Source organism: Schistocerca nitens, chromosome 2 (assembly GCF_023898315.1).
Source record: "Schistocerca nitens isolate TAMUIC-IGC-003100 chromosome 2, iqSchNite1.1, whole genome shotgun sequence".
Lineage (NCBI taxonomy): Eukaryota > Metazoa > Arthropoda > Insecta > Orthoptera > Acrididae > Schistocerca > Schistocerca nitens.
The window spans coordinates 1,059,407,512-1,059,435,343 of NC_064615.1; the positions used below are offsets into that span (position 1 = coordinate 1,059,407,512).

Below are 27,832 nucleotides of genomic sequence, written 5' to 3' on the forward strand. Positions count from 1 at the left end.
CACAACTAAGTGCAGAAACCCACAAATCTGCTGCTTTCAGTTTTTTATTTATTTATTTATTTATTTTTTTACAGATGTGTCCATGCTTATGAAAACGGACATGTTCAGCGGTGGGAATAACTGTCTGGAATGACGCAATTGTCACACACTTGTGTGTCGATCGTATCAACACAAGCTCACTGTGGATGGGACAACCCAATAAACTGAATGGAGCAACGTAGAAAACGTTTCTACTACATGTCATCCCACAGGTCTTAGAAGATCTGCTGCTGGTAACTTGTCAGCTTGTGTTGTTTCGACATCAAGGGGTGCTGTCACATTTTACGTGTGTCGTTGTGAACCATAATGATGTACAATTTGGACAATAGACGAACTTGTTGTTCCGGGGCAGGTTGATCAAGAAACGTGACACCAGTGGATTTCTTCTTCTGAGGACACTTGGAGTGCCTAGTTACCGAGACTCACGTCGATTCTCATATGAATCCTGTCGATTGCATGGATGTACCCGCGATATTATTTTAACAATTGGGATTCTTGACCGTGTAAATCGCGCGTTGCTGTAGACTGTGTCGCGATCATTGTAGTCAAATTTTTCAACAGAACCTGAAGGCTACAGTTCTGTATTATTTACGTACTGTACAGTGCCCTGACATAACAGATTGAACACGATGTAATGAATGTGTATGACTGCTGTGAAGGTGTTGTATTATTTTGTGTTCAGAGTTTTACTTCTTGGTAATTGTACGAGGGGCGTTCAGAAAGTAAGCTCCGATCGGTCGCGAAATGGAAACGACTATGAAAATCCGATAAAGCTTTGCACAGATGTGTTGGGTAGTGTCTCTAGTATAACCCCAGTTAGCATCACGTCGCTCTTCTCATTTCTGAGCTCGCAGTGAGTGCGTAAATATGTCTAGAAAATAGTGTCTGCCGCCAAGTACGAGGGCCTGGTGAGAAATTTCGCCTGAAGCTATGCAGCTAACATTACATAACTGTCGTGCTGTTTCTTCTTCAAGACAATTCTCAGCCGCATTCTGCAGGGGCAATGAAGATGCTCCTGCATCGTGAGATTACCCACAATACAGTCCGCAATTGTCTCCCCCTGAGTTTCATCTCTGGTCACATTAACCGCTGTCTTTGAAGACAACATTTTGACACAGACAACGAGGTGTAGGCCAGCGTGGAGAATTGGCGGAAAGCACTGGCGGCTGCCTTCTATGATGAGGCTATTGAAAAGTTGGTACAACGCTATGACAAAAGTCTAAGTCAGAACGGCGACTACGTAGAGAAGTAGCTGAAAGGTGTAGCTAATTGTTACAAGTAAAACATTTCTGATGTTCACTGTGGTTTCAATTTGGCAATCAATCGGAGCTTACTTTCTGAACAGGCCTCGTATATTACAAGATTTTTCACTGTTGAGCATATATTTTCAGACAAATAAAGTTAAGTGGGACAACAAACCAAGTAAATCATAATTAGATCATTACTATGGAAGTAGCCATAGGAGATCAAAGTACTTTACAACAAAATACTCAGCAAATATTCCGGAACAGCTTCCGAAACTTTGCGGATTTCGAGTTGACACTGTATGTGACACAGAAACAGTTGGTCGCTAGCCCTCCTTACGTGCAGAAGCATGGAAGTGTTTGTCTCCGGATATCCAAAACAAACTTTCCTTATATCGGGATTATGTTCCGTTTCATGATCGGCGTCGCGCTTGCAGTAGTCCTGAACTTTCCAGTGTGAAGCAATTCATTGGACTATGGCATACGGGACTTTTCTTGAATCAAAGTGTAGTTTAACAATTTTGACACCAGGACAACTCCAACAATAAACAGTACATTTTGTGATCAGTAGTTGCTTGTTGTGCGTTAAAGATTTGATAGTCAGCAGCAAGGAATTATTTCTCAAGGAACTCGTAAATCAACATTAGACTAAATTAACAAGACTGAATCAGTTAATTCATTGTTGTGAATCGACTGAGAAAGAATTACCGAGAAAAGAAGGAGTAACGTAGTATTCTCGATAGCACTGAGACAGAATCGACGCCCTGATGCGTACATGGCGGTCCCGTAGCACTCCAGACCGTGACTGTGGAGCTCGTAAGCAGACAGTGGGTCGATTGGTCCAAGAATGACCCGGGCGTAAATATTCTGCAGTGCTGCAAGACTTCGTCCGGTCGAGACCGTCCGCAATGAAGTGCCTGTAGTTTTTGGATATAGAACTGGAATATAACCTATCGCATCGTACTCAGCAGATAGGTTTTGTTCTACCACGAGAAAAATAAAAATCAATAACAATTCATGTTCCTTTTGTGCAAAGTCAAACTTTATTGAAACTCTCACTCCGTCTCTCATCAAATGCTGCAGGTATTAGGAGAAGGGCTCCTTCATACTCTGTTGATCTCATCACCGCTCCTGTGCACCACCACAGCTTCTCCAAAGTACGAGTTGGGCACGTCGAACTCGAGTTCGTTGATGGGCCTGTCGAAGGGGAAGAAGGAGATCTTGGCTCCGATGTCGTCCGTGTAGGGGTTGATCCTGCTGATGGTCTTGTGCGTGAACGGTTTGATGATGACGTAGCTGCTGAGGGGCAGGCCGCTGCGTGTTCCGCGGGGCAGTATCAGACCCTCGGGGTCGCCGAACTTCTTCACGAAGTCGTCCACGTACACCTCCGAGCCTGACGTGATGGCATCCGCAGTGCGCTGGTACAGCTTGCTGTAGGTCAGAGGCAGTTGGCCGTAGTAGTTGAACTGCCTCGAGTTCCGCACCAGCTCGTTCTCGCCCTTTTTCACTGAAACAGAGTATAATGAATGGAAACCTAAATTTATTTTCAAGTACTTTGGAAAATGTATCATCAGCAGTTGTGATTAAACACGAAAGGATGAACAGACATAATGAGCCACAGACAAACATACAGCCATTTAATAACGAAATAAATTACGACCAGTAAAGGAATCTGAATGGGTTACTAGCGTACATTGAATTTACATCAGAATTTCTCTTATGTACGAGGGCTGTTCGGAAAGTAAGGTTCGATCGGTCGTGAAATGGAAACCACTGTGAAAAACAAAAATTTTCTATTCGAAACAGTTAGCCGCACCTTCCAGCTACCTCTCTAAATAGTCGCCGCTCCGACTTAGATATTTGTCGTGGCGCTGTACAAACTTTCCAGTGCCCTCGTCACAGAAAACAGCCGTCTGTGCTTCGCGTCAACTCTCTATGCAGGTCTGCCTTTCGTTGTTTGTGCCAAAATGTCGTCTTCATAGCGAGCGGTTCATGTGAGCAGAGATGAGCAACGGAGGGAGCCAATTAAGGGCTGTATTGCGGGTGATCAAACACTTCCCATCGAAAACGCTGCACAAGCGTTTTCATTGCCCCTGCAGAATGCGGCTGAGAACTGTATTGAAGAAAGAAACGCACGACATTTATGTTATGTAGGTTGCATAGCTTCAGGCGAAATCTCTCACCTGGTCCACATACTTGGTGGGAAACACTGTTATTCTAGGCATTTCTACGTGATCACTTTGCGCTCTGAACTGAAAATAGCGACTTGAAGCGATCGTCAACGCACACTACAGACACTACCCAACAAACACCTCCGATGTAACTTTGCACAATCGAAGTTTCACAGTGGGTTCCATTTCGCTCGTACTCGGACCTTACTTTCCTAATACGCCTCGTATGTGAAAGAGACCTGTAATTTAAGACTTAAGGCGGAAAATTATTTTGAGATGTTAACACTGTACAGGGTAATACTCATTACCATATAAAAGCACCAGAAGAGATGTAGATGGTGCTGAGACAAGTAATTTAACACAGGCACATGAGGCCGCAAACGTCGGGAAACACCCCAAAAGCAGATGAGCTATATGGAAGGAGGCCCACGCATACGTCACAGCACGTGACACTGTAGGTATTACGAGTGCCAGCAGCCGTCTCCGACGGGAAACGAGTAACTATTTCAGACGACTTTGATAATTCTTGACTGTGCATTTAAATGCATGATAGTTCTCGAGAGCTCACTAAAAAAATTAAGAATTTTAAACGGTAACTTTTCGATTATCTAATGATTCCCGGTAGGTCCTGCAAGAAACCTAACGTTCCCGAAGTGTGGCGGAGAAGCCTACTAGCGTCACATGTTTGTTGCGGGGCGCGTATATCTCGTTGCCCCCGATATGGTACATGAGACGTCAGCAGATGACGTATCTCGCCGTATGTGCAGCGGCTAGGCTTGTGCATCCTACCCTCGCCAATGGAGAGAGTGCTACACATCGTTACGCTAGGGTACTCTGTTCTCGTTCTTGCATTGTCCGATGTGATACGGTAGTGCTCGCGGTAGGTTTAGAACAAGACTGCGATGAGTCTGTTTACATTTACGGAAAAAGGGCACCATGGCGCAGCGATGTGTACCACTTTCCCCTACCAGCGATAGCAGGATCGGCGAGACCAACCGCTCCACGTGCTGCGAGTTACGTGTGCGACATGTGTCATCCCCTTTTGGGGTAATTCCCGACATTTGCAGCCCTAGGTGTCTTGTATTAAATTGCGTATCACGATTTTCAAACGTTAATAAAATGGTTCAAATGGCTCTGAGCACTATGGGACTCAACATCTTAGGTCATAAGTCCCCTAGAACTTAGAACTACTTAAACCTAACTAACCTAAGGACATCACACACACCCATGCCCGAGGCAGGATTCGAACCTGCGACCGTAGCAGTCCCGCGGTTCCGGACTGCAGCGCCAGAACCGCTAGACCACCGCGGCCGGCCCAAACGTTAATAAGAAACACTCTGTGTCAATTGTATCTACTTCTAGATGGTATGCTCCTCTTCTATACTTCAAGCGTGAGACAGTTGCCCATTGCAGTTCCCTGACCTTTTCTCCCCTTAAGTTCGTCTCTCATGATTTTGAGAAGCAGTCTTAAAGTACTCATACCGTTAATTAGTCCATTCCATTTGCTCTATTTTCGTGGATTTTATTTCATATTTTTTTACTGTTCAATTCATACGTAATGCTATCACTCTTAATTTTGTCTAATGAACTGCACCACTTCATTATTCTGAGAAGTCTCACTTCTGTTGCCTGGACACAAGCAGTCACCATCTCCTCAGACACCTCAGATGTCAGCGCACAATTTCATTAACACACGTATGATTAGTTTTAATATGTACATTAACATCACAATTTATCCCCGGATTCAGTGCCCCTTGTTTAATTGCCGGCCGGAGTGGCCGTGCTGTTCTAGGCGCTACAGTCTGGAACCGAGCGACCGCTACGGTCGCAGGTTCGAATCCTGCCTCGGGCATGCATGTGTGTGATGCCCTTAGGTTAGTTAGGTTTAATTAGTTCTAAATTCTAGGCGACTGATGACCTCAGAAGTTAAGTCGCATACTGCTCAGAGCCATCTGAACCATTTGAACCTTGTTTAATTTCCTGGTGACAATAGGCGACAGACTTTCACGTGAGAAACGCACGTTTTGCTATTTTATATCCTTCCGTGGTGTCCACGTGGTAAAGGGTGACAGGCAGGTGGTACTGGCCCCTTACCCAGCTAGCATTTATCGCGAACCTGTCGCCAAGCGCGTAGTTCCAAGACATAGGAAAAAGGCGCAAGAAGGAAAAAATAACGGACAGGCCAAATTACAGACCACTATCACTAATATCTGTTTCCTGCAGGATCCTTGAACACATTCTCAGTTCGAACGTAATAACTTTCCTTGAGATCGAGAATCCTTTGTCTATGAATCAGCGTAGTATTAGAAAGCATCGCTCGTACGAATCGCATCTTGCCACTTTCTCATATGATACACTGAGAAACGTGGATGAAAGGCAGCCACAGATACAGTACCATATTTCTATATTTCCGGAGAGCGTTTGAGAGGGATCTTCATTGACAGACGTTAAAGAAGGTACTAGCATATGGAATGGGTTCACAGATATGTGATTCTCGAAGACTTCTTAAGTTACAGAACCCAATTGTTATTCTCTGTATATATAAAGGGTCTGGCGGACAGGGTGGGCAGCAGATTGCGTTTGTTTGCTGTTGCTGCTGTGGCGCACGGCTGTACGAGGATACAAGGTGGCTTAGACACAATTTCTAGTTTATGCGATGATTGGCAACTACCTCAAAATGTAGAAGAATATAAGTTAATGCGGATGAGTAGGAAAAACTAACCAGTAATGTTCGGATATAGCATTAGTACTGCCCTGCGTGACACAGTCAAGTCGTTTAAATATTTGGGCGTAACGTCGAAAAGCTATATGAAGTGGAACGACCACGTGAGGATTGTGGTAGGGATGGTGAATGGTGGACTTGCGAGAATTCTAGGAAAACGTAGTTCATCTGTAATGGATACCGCTTGTAAGACGCTAATGCAACCGATTCTTCAGTACTGCTGGAGTGTTTGCGATCCGTACCCGGTGGAATTAAAGAAGGATATCGAAGCAATTCAGAGGCAGGCTTCTAGATTTGTTACTGGTAGATTCGAACAACACGCAAGTGTTACGCACGTGCATCAAGAACTGAAATGGGAAACCCTGGAGGGAGGGTTACATTCTTTTCGAGGAGCACTATTGAGAAAATTTATTGAGTAACAGCTCTGTACATTAACAGCCGATGTCGAAGTAATTCATAATAATTTATTAGTCGGAAACTAATACAGCTGGCTGCTTCTTATTTAACATAATCGATGTCAATCTTCGCCAGAGTGATTGACAAAGATGGTACAATGATGAATAGCCTTCTGGATATTAACTGTTGCTGCAGCGTATCAAAGGGCATAGTAATTAATAATTTCTAGCTCGAAACATGTGCAATTATCGGCTTCTTACTGAACATATACATCCTCTGACGGTTACCATAACGAAAGTCTGCAGTGAAGTCACCTTAATGGGAGTGACGCACTGAATCAGGGTTCGCCGCAGTGATACAGGTAAAAGAGAACACATTAATGTCATAGTTTCGGAACTTTCATCTCAAGCGTCGAAGGCACATAATGGCACACATTCACAGGGGGACCAATGTGTTCAAGAATAGACACTGCATCTAGCAGATTCTTTTACCAATCATGCTGTGATAATGTAACAAAATTAATCTATTGCGCAACAAAGCGTTATATAACAATTACTTGGTAGAACAGTTTTATACAACAGACTGAATATTCAGTAGCACTGTACGTAATTTATACTTGATGTATGGCGCCATAAAGAAACCAACAAATTTATTTCAACTGAGTTACACATAGGTGTCTGTACCAACTTTATAATCAGTAATTACATCAAACTATGCACTACTATCCCATGGCGATACGACCTGTCAAAGCTTTGAAGGAAAACAAAGTACTCGAGCAAGGATGTTATTAGCCTATTCGCTAAGATATCAACAACACGCAAAACTTTTCAATTTAGTCACTGGTATGAAACAATATGAAGAAAGCGAGACAAACAATACAGCGGAGATAAATATCCACGAAACAAACGGAAGCACAATATGGACCTTCACAAAATGAAAATAATCTTTGGTACACCTCACTAAAATGAAGTTTACTCGTGTCTTTTTTGAGACCAAAAGTAGATTGCTTCGGACACGAAAGTGTAAGGGTAGGCTATCATGTGCTACTAAATAAGACAATTACAATAAATGTTAGAATTATCGTCTAACACATATGTAACCAAGCGTTATTTCTGTGAAGCTCTAGAAGTACTTGATGCACTACAGAAGACCTAAGATTCTACTGAATCCGTTTTAAGCTACATACCTCCTGAATGATTTTTTTGGGCGTAATCTCAGGGTAATGTTCATATGACTGCCGTTCAACTGTTTACATACTAGTTTTAGGCATAAATACTTAACAATAAACGCGCTGTTCTTAAAATCAGAGAGGTGGCACTGTTACTTTACGGAATAACGGAAATGGCATTGGGCACTAATATTGCCTTATGCATAGCTCAACAAACTTAAGCTGTCAACAGATTAAAATGTTATACATCGAGCTAATGATACACGTTTTCTCCTATAGAAGATCCCACTAACAACTACTTCCCTGCCTGAGCAGCATCTACTGAAAAACACTACTGTCCACTAATTAATTACAACATAGTAGCCATTAAACGCAGTATTATTGTCATATGAAGGCCGGTTTCAATTATCTGACTGTATCAAATTTATTAGAAGATTCGTGTAGATATGCTTTCTGTTGTAAAAATTTTCTTTTGTGATGAATGTGCTTGCAGTTATTTATGTTAAAGTTTCTATTTTCGTAGCATAATTTAATTTTTGTTGCTAAATGTTAGCGACACCAGTATAAGAAGAATTACGAATGGTATAAATCAATCATTACATGTACTAAAATTCGACGTAATTTGTTATGCCTTGCTCATATACAAGGACGCACTGCGTGTATTACGTGACTATTTACCTTCGTAATTTAGCTAAGTGATTTGGTTTCCATAATTGCAGCTTCTGTCGAACATCAGACAAACACAAGGAAATTAATAGACTTACGTTTGAAGACGAATGAGTCAGTGTAGAGCATGTTGTGCCTCTTCTGGTTGGCGGTCAGCTCCTTGCCGTAGACGTCGTAGCGGGGGCCGAAGAAGAAGCGCACGAACACGTCGATGTCCTTGTCACTGGTGACCTTGATGTGGTAGTTGAACGGCTTGTGTGTCAGCCGCTGCGTGCGGGCGACTACATTCAGCTTGGCGCCTTCCTCCACGCTTCCGACTGGAATAGCGTTATTCAGCTCGAAATCGTAGTCGTCGAAGTACGTCACCAGCTTGTCGACGGTCAGGCTCTCGACTTTCACTCCAGGCAGCAACAGCTGGAAAGGGAGGCACCACGTGAACCGAATTACAAGATCTGCTTCTCTGGAGGCATTTACTGCACATATTTTCGATGTTCTTCAGACGTGCTGTTCCACGCACCAAATTAACTTAAACTGAAACACTAACTTTTAGCATAATAAGATGTATAGGCTAAGAGGAACACGATGTGATTAAAAGTCACTTCCAAGAAGATAAAAGGGGTGAACCAGGGCTTCACTGGCAACGTTACAGAGGTGATAGTATGGACAAAAAACATGAAAAAACGTCCAGTAAACATCAGCTCTAAGTTCATACCTTAAGAAATATGAACACCTGCTCAGTAGATGAGAAATGTTGCTCATAACTCGTAAGGTAGTCTGTGCACTTCAGAGCCAGTATTTACGAAACACATTCTTCTTCTTGTGATCTATACCGGTACTACCACCTTTCAGATTTGTCGAGAAGTTCTGGTTCACCCTAATTCTCTTATGGGGCATAATCTTTTTAATCACCCTGTATGAATATTCCTTTTTCTCTTTTTACATTAGCATTATAAATAGTAGAACCGTTATGAATAAAATGAGATGTATACTGGAATATAAGAAATTTATTTTGAAATCATAATGCTATAACTGAAATTGAATCCAAGTCCTAAAAAAATATGTTCCCCATATGTTATGGTCTTACGGATAGCCGATGTGAAGGAGAAAAAAGATTTCCTGCCACATTAAAATAATGGGATATAATGAAAACTGTCCTAAGACATCGATATGCCACTATATTGCCTGGTTTACATTTATTAGGGAACACACTTCTCGTGTCTCAAAATTTCAGTCAAAACTACTGCCTCAATTTTCCGCTAAGCATCAGCAAAGAAATTCTTTACTACACCTTCCTGTGCGATGTGTTCATAGAGTTGTAACATTACATACAAATGTAGTACCAGTATAATCGGCTATAAATCTTTCCTCACTAAAGATATTCTAGTTTCACTAGAAATTTAGAGATCACCAAATACCATCGTTTTAAATGTTCAGGTGAGTTGGTCGTGTTTGCAGAATTTATATGAAGTGTGTTGATCCTTTTCCACCTCAGTATTCATTTGCATCGGGAACAATATTCAAAGGCATGAACTAATGTATTACGAAGTCACCAGCTTATTTTAATTCTAGTGCAAAATAATTTGAATAAAAATCAAATGTTGGAAATGTGTTTGTGTAAACGAGATTAACAGTTTGTGGCTGACTGCCGACTTACTGTTTTTACGTTCCTCTATCTTTTATCGCCTACAGATACGTAACTAATAAGAAAAATTAGGAGCCTTTTGACAGCATCAGACCCAAGTACATTAAGTGCAAAGTATTCCTTTAGAAATGGGGTATTGTACTTCTTCTTCATGCAGAGCAATACAACTTAAAAATAGTTTTTTTTAGGATATGGTTGCTGAAATAGTCTGGCCTTGGGTCAAAACCCAGTGAAATAATTACAAACAGCTTTCTCCTGTCTCATATTGACAATAAACTGAGAAAATAAATTAATGTGATCTTTTGTTATTACCTGGTCTCTTGAGTATGGTCCCAGCCTGTCCTTAAACTGATCGAGGATTGATGCGACTCGTGCAGCAACTTTGTAGAATGCAGGGTTGCTGAAGGAAGAGGCTGGGGTGACGCTCTGCAAATAAATAAATAAATAAATAAAAATAAAAAATAAAAAAAATAAAAAAAATCACCTTAAGAAAACAGACACTGACTCGGAGAATGGCATTCCACAGCAAATAGACAGGCATTAAACCGGTACTTACGCCTGGACCGGCAGCGAGAGACAGGAGGCTTCTGTAGAACGAGCCGTAGTAGTCCTTGTTGATGGAGTCCGCATTGCCTTCCACAATTCTTCCAAGGATCTCAATGCTGAGAGGGTCATTCAGTGAGTATCTTGTGAAGTTGCTCTGAAGAGAGAAAATGTTTTACACGCCACTGGAACGTACAGTCCAACATATCAAATAAGGGTTCTGTCTTTGGACTTACGTCAAATACAAATCCTTTATCGATGGCTTCACGAAGCCTCTTCTCCAGCGTGCTCACGTACTGCACGAGGGGACCCTGAGGGACGACTCCGTTGATGGGTTTCGTGTAGTCGATGGGCTCTACGTCTGGGAGGTGGTTCGACAGCCTCTCCAGGTTGTACCTGCCGACGATGGCCTTGATGCCGTAGTAGAATTGGTCTCCGCGGCGTGTGTAGTTGGCCTGGTTATACTCCGGCATCTTGGCCCAGAAGGGGTAGCGGTAGTGCATGAAGTCCAGGTAGGCGTTGAGGCCTATGTCCTCAGTATAGTACGAGACCAGCTCATCGGCGTTGCGAGCGAACGGCTGCCCGCTGTAGTTGACGCGGATCACGTAAGGGTTCTCCTTGTTGAAGGCCTTACCTGTTGGAATTAACACAGTGGAGTTGGTTGGCTACACTTCGCAACCACATTGTCATAGTACTGTTGGTTTTTAATTGTGCCAAACAAATGAAATAGTCTGCTAAGTTGTTCATCTCAGATTTTTGGGAACTGTTCAAGACATCATAACTATCTTTTCATCCAGATGGATTGTGAGAAGTTCCTCATTAAACGATGTGTGGTCTCTGTAGCTACCGCGTTGTTACAATTAAAGTGATGGGAACAATTAGCTTGTACTGGGTGGTCATAAGTAAAGTGCAGCTACTCATAGAGATCCAGTATGGACTATAATTATATGGCAGCGAAACTTGGTAGATATTCTAATGCTTTAGTGTGGAACTGATTTACGCTGAAAAAAAAAGTTAGTTCCAATTTTGGCCACTAGGCGCAAACATTGCGCTGTGAATGCAAGACAGACGTATAGAAATGTTTCCATTTGTAATGGATTACTAACAAGACATGGACGGAATAGGTCAAAGAAGGGAGAGAGGCATGGCTTTCACATTATCATCAACTGCTACATACACGGGTGTTCAATGAGAGCACTATAGAGGTCGAAGAGAGACGCCGTACAGTGCCAGATTTGCACCTAGTTGCCAAAATTGGATCTAATTTTTTTCCACCGAAAAGTGGGTCCCTATTAATGCACTAAGATATTTACGAAGTTGCGATGCCAAACGGTAATTACGGCACACACAGGATCTCTGCAACTGCACTTCACTTATATCCACACGGTATAAGCTAATTGTTCCTGTTAGATCCTAGTCACATACATGCAGTGTAGTAATCGTAACTCTGTCTTATCATGTGGAACGTTGCTTACCAGACACAGAAGTTTATCAGTTCTGTAAAATTAATTACTGTAAGTTCTGCATCCCGAAAAAATCATTCGACGTTGCAAAATTTCGTAGTAAATGTCCTAAGCTTGCTCAACACTCACGTTACTGCCTTTTCAGGCACGCAACTGTGTGAAAACTCAAATTATGTTCAGTGAAACTCAGTCAGTCCGTAACATTTTGGGTACTTCAAAATCTTGATACACTTGACGTCGTCCAAATATAAAACATCACCTAGGTCATCATTTAAGGTAATACAACAGTTTCATAGCACCATTCTCGTTTTTAGGACTGTACTGTACAGATTCACTTCACGGCCTCCTCTCCTCCAATGCGAACACACTCCTCGCTCTCGAGAACCAGATCGTATTTGAAACTTCCTAACAGATTAAAAATGTGTGCCAGACCGAGACTCGAATTCGGGACCTTTGCCTTTCGCGGGCAAGTGCTCCACCAACTGAGCTACCCAAGCACGACTCATGATCCGTCCTCACAGCTTCAATTCCGCCAGTACCTCGTCTGTTGCCTTCAAACTTTGGTAGAGCACTTGCCCGCGAAAGGTAAAGGTACTGAGTTCGAGTCTCGGCCCGGCATACAGTTTTAATCTGCCAGGAGATTTCATATCAGCGCACACTCCACTGCAGAGTGAAAATCTCATTCTGCAGATTGTATTTCCTCGACAGTTATAGAAGCCTTTTCTCTGAAATTAAGCGCATTGGGTATCAGTAATCTTACTACCTACTTTTTGCATTTCGTGTCTTTGCAAAAACAATAATTTGACACTCAAGGCAACATATATTTCACTGTGAAATGTGACTTTTTCAACGCCCTTAACTTGTAGTTCGAACTGTTTTAACAGAAATTCTCTGAGATATTTAACAGGCATACAACGACGAATCTTCTTTGATATTAACAGAAATAAGGTAGTGAGCAAAAACTTTTGTACTATCGATACCAAAGCCAAAAACGTTTCGTTACTATTTATGTAACGGAATTCGGAGCGGAACGCGATACCTAACGTTTAACAATGTTTGTAAAATAAAGAAGCACAAGAAAATATTTCTTAAGCTTATTCGACAATCAGTTAAAATTGTATGTTACGTATTATTTTCTATTTTTTTTTCAAAGAAACGTTTGCATATTTCCCGTTCTAACGCACCCATGGAGCAGAATGAGATAAGGCACTTTTTCTGAAATTATTGCATAAAAGTTGAAATTCTTTGTGAAGTCGCTTGAGAAGTAAGACACAAAGAGATTTAATAAACTTTAACGTAATCGTTAAGAAGATGATTATATGTAAATGTCATTTTGAAAACCGTACAGTTATTTTTAATATTTATTACCAAGTTACCGTTTATGTTACTTTACTAAATCCTACGGATCGTGAACCAATTCTTGGCTTTCGAATAGGCGACATAGGATGCCTAATAGTAACTCCTATAACCCAGTCCTATTCAGCGACACAAGTTCCTTTGTCATTTCTTGTGCTAGCTGATAGTCTGATGATCTGACAATGAGATGTTTCATCATTGGACTAAGAGTTCTGATCCCAATTCATTGCAGGTGTGCTACCATTTCACCTTTTTGTTCTGTATTGAACACGTTTTTGCATTTCTCATCTGAATTGACAACTCGATAGTTGGGATTATTCATAGCTTTGCGAATGTACTTTTCCATCATGGATTATAAAAACATAACTGGAAACGTGAAGTACAACCATTTACTTATTTACTTACAAGTCGCTCTCCAACACAAGTCAAAATGGCTGTTGCGCCTTCCCTTCGATTCAGAGACTTGGCTGCATATGTCTATCATTCATGGCAGCTTTCTCACTTCTAGAAAACAGCGCAAACTTGTACCTAGCTATCCCATTCTGCTCCGAGTTCCCGTACGCGAATCTTGTGCAAGTATCTAACAGAACTAATATACACGTACCTACTGCATTCGAAGAAATCTTCTATATATTTCCACGTATGGCCAGAAGCTACATTCTTAACCGAAGTCACTAACGGCCATGACAGAACTTCGGGATGGAGGCATTGCTCACAAACACCACTGTCTGAGTGTGGAACAGACTTCAACTTCGAACATTTGTGCTGCATGGTAAGGACTTACATATAAAATCTGTAAAATGTCGCATTTACGCGCTTGCAAAAGTGAGCTAGTTACTAGTAAAAAGCACAGAATGAGCTGACGTACCAGTTAACAAATTTTAGTAGAAGCGGAATTCTTACCACCGCCTTTTTCAAATTTCATCTTGTGTTCCATCTCCAATGGTCTCTTTGGCGTGTAATACAACGTAAATGTTCATTTTATTGAAAGAAAGTTTGCGATACCCTACAAAAAGTTTGCAGTAACACTTCCCTAAAGATTTTTCATGTCGAGGTTGAATGTCGAAGAAACAAGAAACGGTTGCTAGTGCTGCCTTGATTATAAGTGGAAGAATCTTCGAACAGCAGTGAAGTCAACGTCATTATATAGCATGCGATTAGTGCTTTTTTATTTATTTGTAGTAAATTTGAGCATTAATTACAAGAGTGTTTATCATTATGTTGGCTGATACAACAGCATTAGTGTAAATAATGTGATTCTTGCGGCTACTGCCTGCTTAACAAATTCACAGCACAACACAAAACCTTTTTCGACCCAGAATCGTCTAATGGCACCAGTATGGTGAAACTTCGACTGCAGCAAGATGAAGATACGGTCAGCTATGAAAGGTAGGAAGAGGTATTTCTCAGCATATCTTGCCGAATGAGTTTTCCGGCGGTTGACCATAAATGACAAATCAGACCCTTACGGTAGTTACAACGGAGAGATCTGCACCATCGGTGGTTTTAAAATAATCTGAATCATGAAACTGACTTACAAATGTCTCTTGTAGAGCCCACAGTCATTTCACTGACAACTAAACAATATTGAAGAGGGTAATCGTCTCCGCAAATAGTAGAGAGCTGAGATGTATGTTAGAGCTGTAGGTCTTTCAGTATCCTACACATCAAGAATTAAGCTGTTTCTGGGTAGAACAAAAAAGACTGGCCATTATCGTTGATAGCTATAATGTTGATGAGATTTCTGAAACAGTCCACCTTGTCCACGTTGGTATGAAATGTTAGATATAATAGTAAAATAACGATAGAGCTAAAAAGCAATTCGTGGTCTCCATTCGGTGAACAATTCGGTCTATAATTATTTGTGTCAGTAGATTAATACGGAACGTAACTGATAATACGCTTTCGTTGCAGTTAAATTATTTTCTTCATATTTGTCATTCGACAAACTAACAGAAGTAAATCTTAGATTACAAGAGACTGGTGCAGGTTTCGCTACTATATACTCAACTGCAGGAAATCTATAGTAATAAATACTGCCTTGTTACATCAGGTCTTTCAAATATGGCTGCAATTATGCAACTGCATGGAAGCATTTGAAATATCTTAAGTAATTGTACAGCAACTAACTGATTCCTTGTACATATATTTATAAGTAAACAGCCTATTAACCTATGCACAGTGTTTGTTGTACAGGTAATAGAAATTATTATTGTGCGGTATGAGCCTGGAGTTCTGGACGGCGTTGCTAAACAGGGGGAAAGTGCATCTGTAATTACTGCAAGTGAGTGCATTGAGTACATAGTTGCTCATTGTATGTACCGTGTGCGATTAGTGTAGCTTCAGGGCAGATGCTTACGTATTGTGTTCATTACAGACACAATAAGGAAGAGGAAAATAGTTGAGGACCTCTTAGAAGGCTTCTTAGTAACAGTAAGGAGTTTGTTGTTGTTGTGGTCTCCAGTCCTGAGACTGCTTTGATGCAGCTCTCCATGCTACTCTATCCTGTGCAAGCTTCTTCATCTCCCAGTACTTACTGCAACCTACATCCTTCTGAATCTGTTTAGTGTATACATCTCTTGGTCGCCCTCTACGATTTTTACCCTCCACGCTGCCCTCCAATGCTAAATTTGTGATCCGTTGATGCCTCAGAACATGTCCTACCAACCGGTCCCGTCTTCTTGTCAAGTTGTGCAACAAACTCCTCTTCTCCCCAATCCTATTCATTACCTCCTCATTAGTAATGTGATCTACCCATCTAATCTTCAGCATTCTTCTGTAGCACCACATTTCGAAAGCTTCTATTCTCTTCTTGGCCAAACTATTTGTCGTCCATATTTCACTTCCATACATGGCTACACTCCATACAAATACTTTCAGAAACGACTTCCTGACACTTAAATCTATACTAGATGTTAACAAATTTCTCTTCTTCAGAAACGCTTTTCTTGCCATTGCCAGTCTACATTTTATATCCTCTCTACTTCGACCATCATCAGTTATTTTTCTCCTCAAATAGCAAAACTCCTTTACTACTTTAAGTGTCTCATTTCCTAATCTAATTCCCTCAGCATCACCCGACTTAATTTGACCACATTCTATTATCCTCGTTTTGCTTTTGTTGATGTTTATCTTGTAGTCTCCTTTCAAGACACTGTCCATTCCGTTCAACTGCTCTTCCAAGTCCTTTGCTGTAGTTACATGAAATATAATTACAGCGAAGAGGAAATTACAGACTCTTCCGTCACAGCAGCACGTGGTTAACTTTTTGTGTATTTGTATCAGCTACAACCATGAAATTTAAATTGACTAGGAGAGTGTCTAAGTCTTAGAATTAATAATTATTTTTCTTTACTCACAATTACGACAGTGGGTATTAAAAATAATAAATGCTGATGATGATTGGAATGCCGGAATTTGTAAGCGGCATATCTCTGAATAGAAACGTGACTAATATGACCAGAAATGCTCGTACCGTACGAGGTGTTGGCATACAAAGTAATTAACGGCTCCAAATTGTTGATGGTACCTTGCAGGGCGGCTTCCCACGCCTCCTTGATGACCTCAGGGCTGACGTACAGGTGCGGGTACAGCTCGTAGAAGGGGGGCAGCACCACGTCGAAGAGGTCCTCGCGGTGCAGCTTGGCCACGTTGAGAGCGTACACGAACAGGCCCTCGTTCAGGTGGTCCCTGGCCCACACGGACGTCTGGAACCGAACAAGCCGTTATCCTAGACTAGAATGACGCACGTAAGTAGGTCTGTATTCACAAGCCGTCAAAACACTGCTCCATAAGTCGTGCAGAATGTTTCGTAGCGATATTACTTTACCAATAGCGACGTCTACCCTCCGATAGTTTGTGGAAGTTGGATGTCAGTATGATAATAAAGTAATAATAATACCAGAAAGTGAAGATTTTTCGAAATTCCAACGATAAACGGATAAAATAATGGATGAAAGGTTTTTGAAAATATCTCGCTGTTAAGGCAATGTCCAAAATATTCTTTAGCTCCTCGGTCAGAAATGTAAAAATTCATACTTCAGTATTTTTGAAAATTCCCTCACTAGGGGGGTAAAATGGTGGATGACGGTTTATTTCGAAAATAAATCATTATTAAAGTATTACTAACGGTATTTTAAAACTACATGTATTAATCTTTTATTTCACTTCTCAGTTCGTAATAAAGAAATACATGTTTCAATGTTTCTGGACATTCAACCACCAAGTATTGAAAAGGGGATGAATTTTTTTATGAGAAAATTTCATTATGAAAGCATTTGTAAAATGAAACCCAAGAAAATTAGAATTTGGCTTCCTCATTAAAAATAAAGTATACGAGTCTCAGTGTTTTTCGAATTTCAATCCCTAAATCTACTTATCTATGTTCCCCTTTGTGCATTCTTTTAAATACTCCGAAAGAACATACAATGAACCAACCCACTGTAAGATATTGCAACATGCTGCCAGATGCTTTGTCGACTTGTATCGTAAAAATCGCAAACGACAGAACCTGTACGTTATAAAAACAGTAATGTACGATAATGCACAGGGTTGTGTCGTTTGCGATTTGTATAGATTGTCTACGTGTCCATTTAGTGTTGTCTCTCGATTCATTACAATCATGAAATACTTACACTGTGAAAGTCTCTCACTAGCTTTCTATTACGAAACTACTGAGTTATTTGCTGGTATTTATGGTTCTTACATTTGCGTGTATCAAGACTCACTGATTAATTCATTTCACTGAACTAGTGTCTGATTCACACATGTCAGAATTTGTTTACGTAACTTCAGATGGAGAGCATTTCTAATGTTTCACAGCTCTTTTTACCAAATCATGATGATGGGAAATGTATCTTAAAGTCTAACATAATGCATAATTCTCGTATAACAATATTATAATCGTTACCACGAATCTATGGTGTATAATACCATGCATTTCATTTTTTCGGTTCCACTTTTAGTAAGCAGTTGATTAGATACAAAAAAGATTCTGAAGCTGCTGTCTTACCAGTTCTTTACGTATTTTTCTACCTGTCCTTTACGTATTTTTCAGCGGAAGTGTTTCTGTTACACTAATCAGCCTTTTTCCTGGTCCAGTGAAATTAAATTGTCGTAACTGGTTTTGAATGTCTTCCTTTTAACACCATTATGTGATGACACTGTATCTTACTCACCTTGTAGAAGGTCTCGAAGTCATTCGCCTGGTACAAAAGGTCGACAAGAGCCTTGGCCTGGATCTGGTCCAGCTTGTTGTAGATGGAAAACTGTTCTCCACGCTGCTTGAAGTAGCCGTGAGTGTAGTAATTCACGAACTTCTTGACGAGCTCTGGATCCTGCAAACGAGAGAGAAACAATGGCTGGTAATTTGTCTTAGTGACGATTAAAACAATTCCAACTGAGAGTTCTAAACCCACAGCCACAAGCCTTTGATTAAAGTGTGATTTACCTTGAAGTTGTTGACATTCTCCTCAAGATTAAACGTTTCCGAAATAACCTTCTGCTCGGGATCTACAGTGGGTTGTCCGACATGCCAAAAAACTTCCAGCAGTTTCTTCTGCCTCAGAAGGAAGTCCTTGTCCGCTGCAAGAGAAAGACGTTCCAAGCACATTTATTACTGAAATCCAATTCTACTTGGCATAGATCGAAATAATTAAATCACATAACGATCTTTCTATTGTCAGCACAGTTTAAAATACATCCAACCAATTGCAGTAGTATTAAGTTTTTATTCTTAATTTACCGTAATGTTTCTTATTAGCACATCGGCAAGAAAACTATTTGCCTGACCAAACTGAAAGGGTATTCTGCAAAATTAAAACGTGCTACTCAATATTCACATCCGCCCTCAGCCATACGGCCACTTCCCGATGATGCTTCTCCACTTCCTAAGCGACCATGTGATTGGCCCATTGATGTACAACGTATAGGGGTGCTATACAATAGCAGTGGGAACGAAACAGCAATAACAAACAGTACAGCACGTTAGTCCGAATCCGGAGTATTTGCCACCACAATCTGCATCACCTCATCGCATTATGCGGGGCGAATTCTACGACCTCTGTCATAAGGACTTGAATTTGTCACAGGCACAATCTAAGTTTTTGGCTACGCGACTGCAAAGGTGGAGTTTGCCCGTGCAGGATGATGAAGCTACTTTATGTAGGAGCGCCACAGTGAGACAGGAAGCTTTTTGTCTTCCTAGTCTATATGCTGTATTGACATCAGTGGTTTGTTTGGATTACTGCTTCGTGTTCGCAACACTGTGGAATGAAAACTCGTTATTGATTCCTCGGAATTAGGTTTATAGGCAGTCCTCCTTCAGAATGGTAACTAATATCGGTCAGTTCCAGTCAGATACTTGGTTATCAAGGAAGAGTCTTATGAAGCTATGGGCAATTTGCTGACTCACTTAGACTATCATACGCATAACTGGAAATTCTGTGCAGATCTGAAAGTAATTGGACTACTAACTGGTACGCAACCAGGATACACGATAACTACTGCATTCTGTGCGAGTGTGACGTTCGCACCAAGCAATAACATTATGTACGTAAATACTAACATAAGCGAAACGGCTTCCCTGCAGGAAAAATGAGGAGGCGTTATTAAACCCTGAAGATGTGTATCTCCCACACCTGCATATTAAAATGTGGTTAATGAAGATGTCTGTAAAAGCGCTGGACAGAATAGGGGAAGCTTTTCCACAGCTGATCACAATATCAGCGGTGCAAAGATTAAAGCGAGAGTATTTATTGGTCCCCAAATACGACACCTTATGCTAGATACAGGCCCCCAAATACGACACCTTATGCTAGATACAGATTTCACCAACTCGTTAAGTGACAATGTAAAAGATGCATGGAGTGTCTTCAAGTCAGTGTCTACCCACTTTCTTGGAAATCGCAAATCTGATGACTATAAAGAGATCCTAAATAACGCTATGTTACCAACGTTTTAAGTGTCATATATCACCAAAGTTACTTTTCTTTGATTGCAAACTTGACGTTTTCCTTCAGAACGTGGCGGATACAAGTGATGAACACGGGGAAAGTTTTCACCGGCAAATGAAGTAGTATCGGAAAAGCGGTTTGTGTAGCGGAGGAACTGCAGCGTGATGGCAGAATATTGTTCGTCTTTAGTCAGAGACACTGCATAACACGAATGCAAAAGCTAACGACCAAAAATGTCCTACTAAACTTATCCTGGAATGAAATATTTGTCTTTCCAGTGTTTCAAGATTATGAATTTTTCATAAATAATAAAATATCTACTTCTGGAAAGTACATGCGGTACTAATTTATTATTTTCAAATACTGATTCACCACAACCATTACAAGTGAAAAATCCGTAATTTTATCGAGAAGGCAGACAAAAATCAAAAATTTGTTGGGCAGTGTTATAGGAGAATCGCACGAAGGGATGCATTTGCCTACTCTTCATGCCAAATTAGTGTGAATACTCAACCTATTTCATTGCTATTTTTTTACCAGCCAAAGATGATAGATTTCTGTGTGCGTTCGCACGGAGCGGACTGTTCTGTACTCTACTGGGCTGATGCAATATTATTGCCGTTTAACACAAGTCACGTTCTTAAATGCACAAAACTTTGGATTTCAGTTACCGAAATTACCTTTTGGTAAGAAGTACATTCAGCAAAGAACATACTTCTATGACCATACTGAGCGTGAAAACCTTAGAAAGTTTTGCAACATCTAAACAACATAAAAATTCGATTAAACAAGCGAATCAGCGGGCGCTAAGCTAGTTAGTGAAAAGGGTGAAAGTTGTTTATAAATAACAGAAACATGTTTTGTATAAAGCTGACTAAATTTTGAAGCAATTTTCGATAAATTTTTGTTTTGCGTATATGTAACTGTAAATTTTTTGAGGAAATTGCCTTTTCTAGTACTATTTGATAAATATGTGGTGTGTTTTATTTTTACTTCAAAATTCCTCTCTTTCACGTCACACATCACCAAGTTTCAGATAAAACTTGAATTAATCATTGACCATTTCTATTTTGCTACAAATATTGTTTATTTTTCTGTAACGGGCAGGAGGATAACTACGTAGAACAAAAATATTCCATAGCTTACGCGGCCCTTTATGTATGCTCACTCAAGTTCTAGATGGTTCGCCGCGTCCAGTGACCAGGGGAATCTACATCTACATCCACATCTACATGATTACTCTGCAATTCACATTTAAGTGCTTGGCACAGGGTTCATCGAACCACAATCATACTATCTCTCTACCATTCCACTCCCGAACAGCGCGCGGGAAAAACGAACACCTAAATCTATCTGTTCGAGCTCTGATTTCTATTTTATTTAGATCATCATTCCAACCTATGTTGGGCTCAACAAAATATTTTCGCATTCGGAAGAGAAAGTTGGTGACTGAAATTTCGTAAATAGATCTCACCGCGACGAAAAACGTCTTTGCTTTAATGACTTCCATCCCAACTCGCGTATCATATCTGTCACACTCTCTCCCCTATTACGTGATAATACAAAACGAGCTGCCCTTTTTTGCACCCTTTCGATGTCCTCCGTGAATCCCACCTGGTAAGGATCCCACACCGCGCAGCAATATTCTAACAGAGGACGAACGAGTGTAGTGTAAGCTGTGTCTTTAGTGGACTTGTTGCATCTTCTAAGTGTCCTGCCAATGAAATGCAGCCTTTGGCTCGCCTTCCCAACAGTATTATCTATGTGGTCTTTCCAACTGAAGTTGTTCGTAATTTTAACACCCAGGTACTTAGTTGAATTGACAGCCTTGAGAATTGTACTATTTCTCGAGTAATCGAATTCCAACGGATTTCTTTTGGAACTCATGTGGATCACCTCTCACTAATCGTTATTTAGTGTCAACTGCCACCTGCCACACCGTACAGCAATCTTTTCTAAATCGCTTTGCAACGGATACTGGTCTTCTAGTACGTTATATTTATTTATGCTCAGGATCAGACGCCAGTCCGTATACTAAATTATCGATGTTCTGTATGCTTCTCTTTGCTGGCGTTGAAAGCTTCCTACAGCCGAGTTCACAATCTGGGAACAATGTCACGCACCTTCCAACATTACAGAGTAGATAATATTATGTATTGTAAAGACCCTTTCACACTCTGTTGGGCTACTCCTGAAATTAACTTTCCTTCTCTATATATGATTATTGGCGATCAAGTGTACGGCGGAAGGTTGATGGACCAACTTGAAGACTGTTTGCCCATGGTTCCACTCTCAAGTAGCATGTAGCAAGAATTAACACAAGTCTTTCTGTGCGAGCTCTGATTTCTCTTCTTTTTTCACGACGTTCGTTCTTCTCTATGTGGGTGTCAATCAACAGAATATTTTCGCATTCAGAGGAATTTCTTGAAAGACCTCGCAGCAACGGAAAACGACATTTCTTTGATGATTGCCACCCCAGGTTGCATACCATGTTCTTAAGACTCTCTCTCCTATTGCGCGATGATACAAAATCAGGTGCGTTTTTGACCTTTGTTATGTCCTCCGTTGAACCTATGTGGCAAGGATCACACACAGAGGAGCAATACTCCAGAAAAAGGACGGAGAAGCGTAGTGTAGGCAGTCTGTAGGAGATTTGTTGCACCTTCTATCTGCTCTACCAATAAAGCAAAGTGTTTGATTCGCCTTCTCCAAAAACTTTTCTATGCGTTGGTTTCTCATAATTGTAATTCCTACGTGTTTATTTTAGTCATCCACACTTACATTTGTGCTACTGGTGTGTAATTGAAGTTTTAGCATTCATGTGGACGAGATCAAATCTTTTGTTATTTAAGTTTCATTACTTTTCAGATTATGTAAACGACAATGTAATCTGCAAATAATGTAAGAGCTAGAGTTCTCATACGTCCGAGATTATTAGAACAGTCATTGTTTTCTAGTGCTGACCGAGGTAATACCCGAAGATGCAAGAACGTTTGGGTCTTGAAAATTTTATGACTGGCGAGAGCATTTCTTAACATTCGAGCGACATGATCGACATCATGTTTCCAAACATGCTCTTACGTCTGCCCGTCTCTCAGCCGACCTTACAGTAGCCGCTGACGTCGATTGGGTGTCAAGGCTATTGGTTCCCCCACAATCGGTCGTTTGGCAGCACAACATGGGCAATGTGCTTTTGTTGCTTTCGTGTGTGAAGTAACTCCTCTAGACGTTTTTTATCATTTTATCTATATTCATTTCTTGTCTCATCATTTGGCAATGGGCAAAATAAAGTGCGTGTTTAACGTTTAGCTGGAATAGGAAACAAAATAATGAACGTATGTAATGGCAGTAGCAAGGAACTTTTTTATCACACACTATTTGATGGAGAATGTTCTGTTGTACGTAAAGAAAAGGCTGATATTAAAGACCATGTGAAAACAGCTTAACCTATTAGTGCTATTAATGCGACTGCTTCATCAAATATAAGAGACTGTTTAAAAGAAAAAGATGAGAATAACAGTGATCTGGAGTGTGCTGTTAAAAAGGCAATATCTTCATGCCACACTGCCCGACACGAACTCAGCTTCAAAAATTCAGACTGCGCATCTAGACTGGCTAAAATTTATACCACCCAAAATTTTCATGTGCTATAAGCACAACCGAGACCATTATAGTTAACTTTATTTCGACATTTATATTTGATAATGTGTTGCGTTCTTTGTACGACATTAAGTGTGTAGCAGTAACAATGGATACGTCAAATAAAAGTGAAGTACTACTTGCTCTGGTTATTGTAAGGTACTTCAGACTGAAGGAGCGATTTCAAGAGAAGCTTTAAATTTCGATGAACTGTGCTGTAAAAGTGCTTAAATTTTGACTCAGTACCTTTTGCAGTCTTTGAATAAAAAAGCTTGAAGTTTGTTACATTACGAATAACAACTGTGTGGAACATTTGGACTGCAGAAAGGGTAGACTTCCAACACCGTCTGCTAAACATATTCTTGATGTTACAAATAATTCAGACTTTCTTGTTGTGAATTTCATTTTCAAAAAAGCCTTGTACAATGATAACTACATCTGGATAATTCATATTCCAGAAATCTTTCAAAATTTTTGAGTAATTTCAAAAATATGTCCTAGGTTGGACCAGGAAAGTATACTAATATGCCCTGAATTCCCCGGCGTTCACCATGGAAGTGTTTTCGTCCGTTCCCGAACTACAAAAACGATTTAGGAGATAATCTGAGCAGCCGTCTTAGATTTTGTGGAGATGTACTCTCATTTACCGTCTAGTAAAGCCATCAGAAGATCGAGACCAATTGGAGAATGACTTAGACGCGATATTGGAATGGTGCGAAAAGCGGTAATTGTCTCTCAGTACGGGAAAATCTGAAGACATCCACATGAGTAAAATATAAGTCTGTTAAATTTGGATTACACGATAAATCACACAAATTTAAAGTCGTTCAATTCGAGTTAAAACCTAGGAATTACTACTGCGAACATCTTAAGTCAGAACGATGACGTAGATCATATTGTGGGGAAGGCAAACTAAAGACTACTTTGTACTGGCAGAACACTTAGGAGAATCATCAGATGTACTAAAGAGACTGCCTACACTACGCTTTTTTGTCCTCTGCTATAGTATGGCTGTGCTGTATGCGATCCTTACGTGACGGAGACACCGAAAAAGTTCAAAGAGCTGCAGCCCGTGTTTTACCATCGCAAAAGAAGGGAGAGAGTGCCAGGGGTATGATAAGCGAGTTTCGATGGCAATCAACAAAACAAAGTCGTTTTTAGTTGCGATGAAATCTTTTTTCGAAATTTCAGTCAACTGCTTTGACCTCTGAATTTGGAAATATATTACTGGCGCCACCCTACATAGGGAGGAATGAGAGAAATCAGAGTTCGTACAGAGGTTAATTTTCCCCACGCGCTGTTCGAGAATGGAACAGTAGGGAAACTGTCTGAAGGTGCTTCGATGAACCCTCTTCCAGGCACTCAGGAGTGAATTGCAGAGTAGTCATTCAATTGTAGATGTAGATGGATGGATTCTAAAACAATATTATAAGCCTATGTAAAAGGGATACTAAGATTGTGTTCTAAATCGTTTAAATAAATTAAGAACCAGAGGGCAGGTAATGATTGCGCGATAGGACACATAAGCAAACGAGGTTGGGTCAGTGGTTGGCATGCTGAACTCGCGTTCGGGAGGACGACGGTTCAAACCCGCGTCCGGCCCATATAATTCAGATTTTTGTGACTTCCCTAAATCGCTTCAGGCAAATGATGGGTTCATTCCTTTGAAAGGGCATGGGCGATGTCCTTCCTCGTCCTTGCCTAATCGGAGTTTGTGCTCCATCTCTAGTGATCTCGTTGTCGACGGGACGTTAAACACTAAACTGCTCCTCTTCCTCTAGACGTAACTTCGATTTCGCTGGGTGAATTGCCGTATTTACTACGTACTGTGACCGAGCGAGGTGGCGCAGTGGTTAGCACACTGAGTTCGCATTCGAGAGGACCACGGTTCAATCCCGCGTCCGGCCATCCTGGTTTAGGTTTTCCGTGATTTCCCTAAATCGCTCCAGGAAAATGTCGTGGTGGTTCCTTTGAAAGTGCACGGTCGAGTTCATTCCCCATCCTTCCCTAATCCGATGAGGCCGATGATCTCGCTGTTTGGTGTCGTCCCCCAAACAACCCAACGCCAACCCAACTACGTACTGTGACCTGTCTGGCAGGAGCTCGATTTCGTTCCGTTAAGAAGGATGGAACAAAGCCACCCTTTTACACTACCTAGTGATTTACAGAGTACAGTGTGGACTGAGAGGTGTCCGTGTAAATCGAAAACGTGAAGCGCTTGAGAATACTGTGTAACTTGTCTACAAGGCGCGTTCGGGTAGCCCGTCGGAGAATATGGAAGGAATTCAGTGCGAGATACCGGATTGCTGTTACTCACCAACGACGTGCGGCTCTGGGTTGATGGTGGCCCGGGCGAGGCCGACCAGGGCGCACGCTGCGATCAGGATGGTGGCGGTTCCCCTGGAGGCCATGTCGTGAGTTCCGGCTGTCCAGGCGGCCGCCGCGCTTTTATACCGTACGACGCAAGCCTGCCGCCGCGCCGCCGCCGTAACAGCCCCTTGGCTCGCCCCACACGACACGTGCCAGCTCCGAATTCCGAGATAACTCGTCAAGGCCCGGGCAAGCCGGGTCCTCTTTTTTCTTTCTTCGACACGGGATTTGAAGCCAACGGCATTTCAGCAATAGGTCACAATCGCGGGTAGCTTCTGTGTCGTTGCGGAATTCCAAGCACAGTGCCAGACAAGCAAATGCGTTCAATATGTACAGGGGACAGGCAAAATAATGTGAACTTGAGAATGATTTATTAATAAGGGGTTGGACCCCCATTTTCCCGTAATACAGCTGCGATTCTTCTTGGAATGCTGGCCTATAATGTTTGTATAGTGTGCAACGTGTTATACCACTCTCATTTCAAAACCTATTCTAACTCCTCTAGTGTCGAGGGAGGCGGATATCTGCTCCGGAGTCTGCGCTCCAATACCGCCCTCAAGGGTCCGATAATGTTTAGGTTCAGAGACTGTGCTGGCCAGGAAAGACGCTGCAGTTTATTTATTTATTTATTTATTTATTTATTGTTCCGTGGGACCACATTTAAGAGAAGTCTCCATGGTCATGGAACGAGTCAATACATGAAATTCTAACACGATTGTAGAAACAGAATGAAATGAAATATAAGAAACATATTCAGGCGACAAGTCGTTAGTTTAAATAAAGAAAATCAAGAATGTAACACTGGAATTTGTTTAATTTTTTAGCTCTTCCAGGAGCTCCTCGACAGAATAGAAGGAGTGAGCCACGAGGAAACTCTTCAGTTTAGACTTAAAAGTGTTTGGGCTACTGCTAAGGTTTTTGAGTTCTTGTGGTAGCTTATTGAAAATGGATGCAGCAGAATACTGCACTCCTTTCTGCACAAGAGTCAAGGAAGTGCATTCCACATGCAGATTTGATTTCTGCCTAGTATTAACTGAGTGAAAGCTGCTAACTCTTGGGAATAAGCTAATATTGCTAGCAACAAACGACATTAAAGAAAATACATACTGTGAGGGCAATGTCAAAATTCCCAGACTCTTGAATAGGGGTCGACAAGAGGTTTTCGAACTTACACCATACATAGCTCGAACAGCCCGTTTTTGAGCCAAAAATACCCTTTTTGAATCAGAAGAAGTACCTCAAAAAATAATACCATATGACATAAGCGTATGAAAATATGCGAAGTATACTACTTTTCGTGTTGAAATGTCACTTATTTCAGATACTGTTCTAATGGTAAATAAAGCGGCATTTAGTTTCTGAACGAGATCCTGAACATGGGCTTTCGACAACAACTTACTATCTATCCATACGCCTAGGAACTTGAACTGTTCCGTCTCGCTTATAACATGCCCATTCTG

The 27,832-nt window shown here is 41.1% G+C and overlaps 1 protein-coding gene across 1 annotated transcript; it reads right to left on the bottom strand.

The window, feature by feature from the left end:
- Positions 1 to 2,303: 2,303 nt before the first annotated feature.
- On the bottom strand, positions 2,304 to 26,452 carry LOC126237414 (allergen Cr-PI-like). The gene is made up of 9 exons (XM_049947524.1): positions 26,320 to 26,452; positions 18,860 to 18,993; positions 18,588 to 18,746; positions 16,940 to 17,117; positions 10,828 to 11,225; positions 10,605 to 10,748; positions 10,361 to 10,474; positions 8,505 to 8,820; positions 2,304 to 2,790 (listed from the first exon to the last, which is right to left on the bottom strand). Exons 1-9 carry the CDS (start codon positions 26,411 to 26,413, stop codon positions 2,387 to 2,389), a joined length of 1,941 nt encoding a protein of 646 aa, XP_049803481.1. The 5' UTR covers positions 26,414 to 26,452; the 3' UTR covers positions 2,304 to 2,386.
- Positions 26,453 to 27,832: the final 1,380 nt, after the last annotated feature.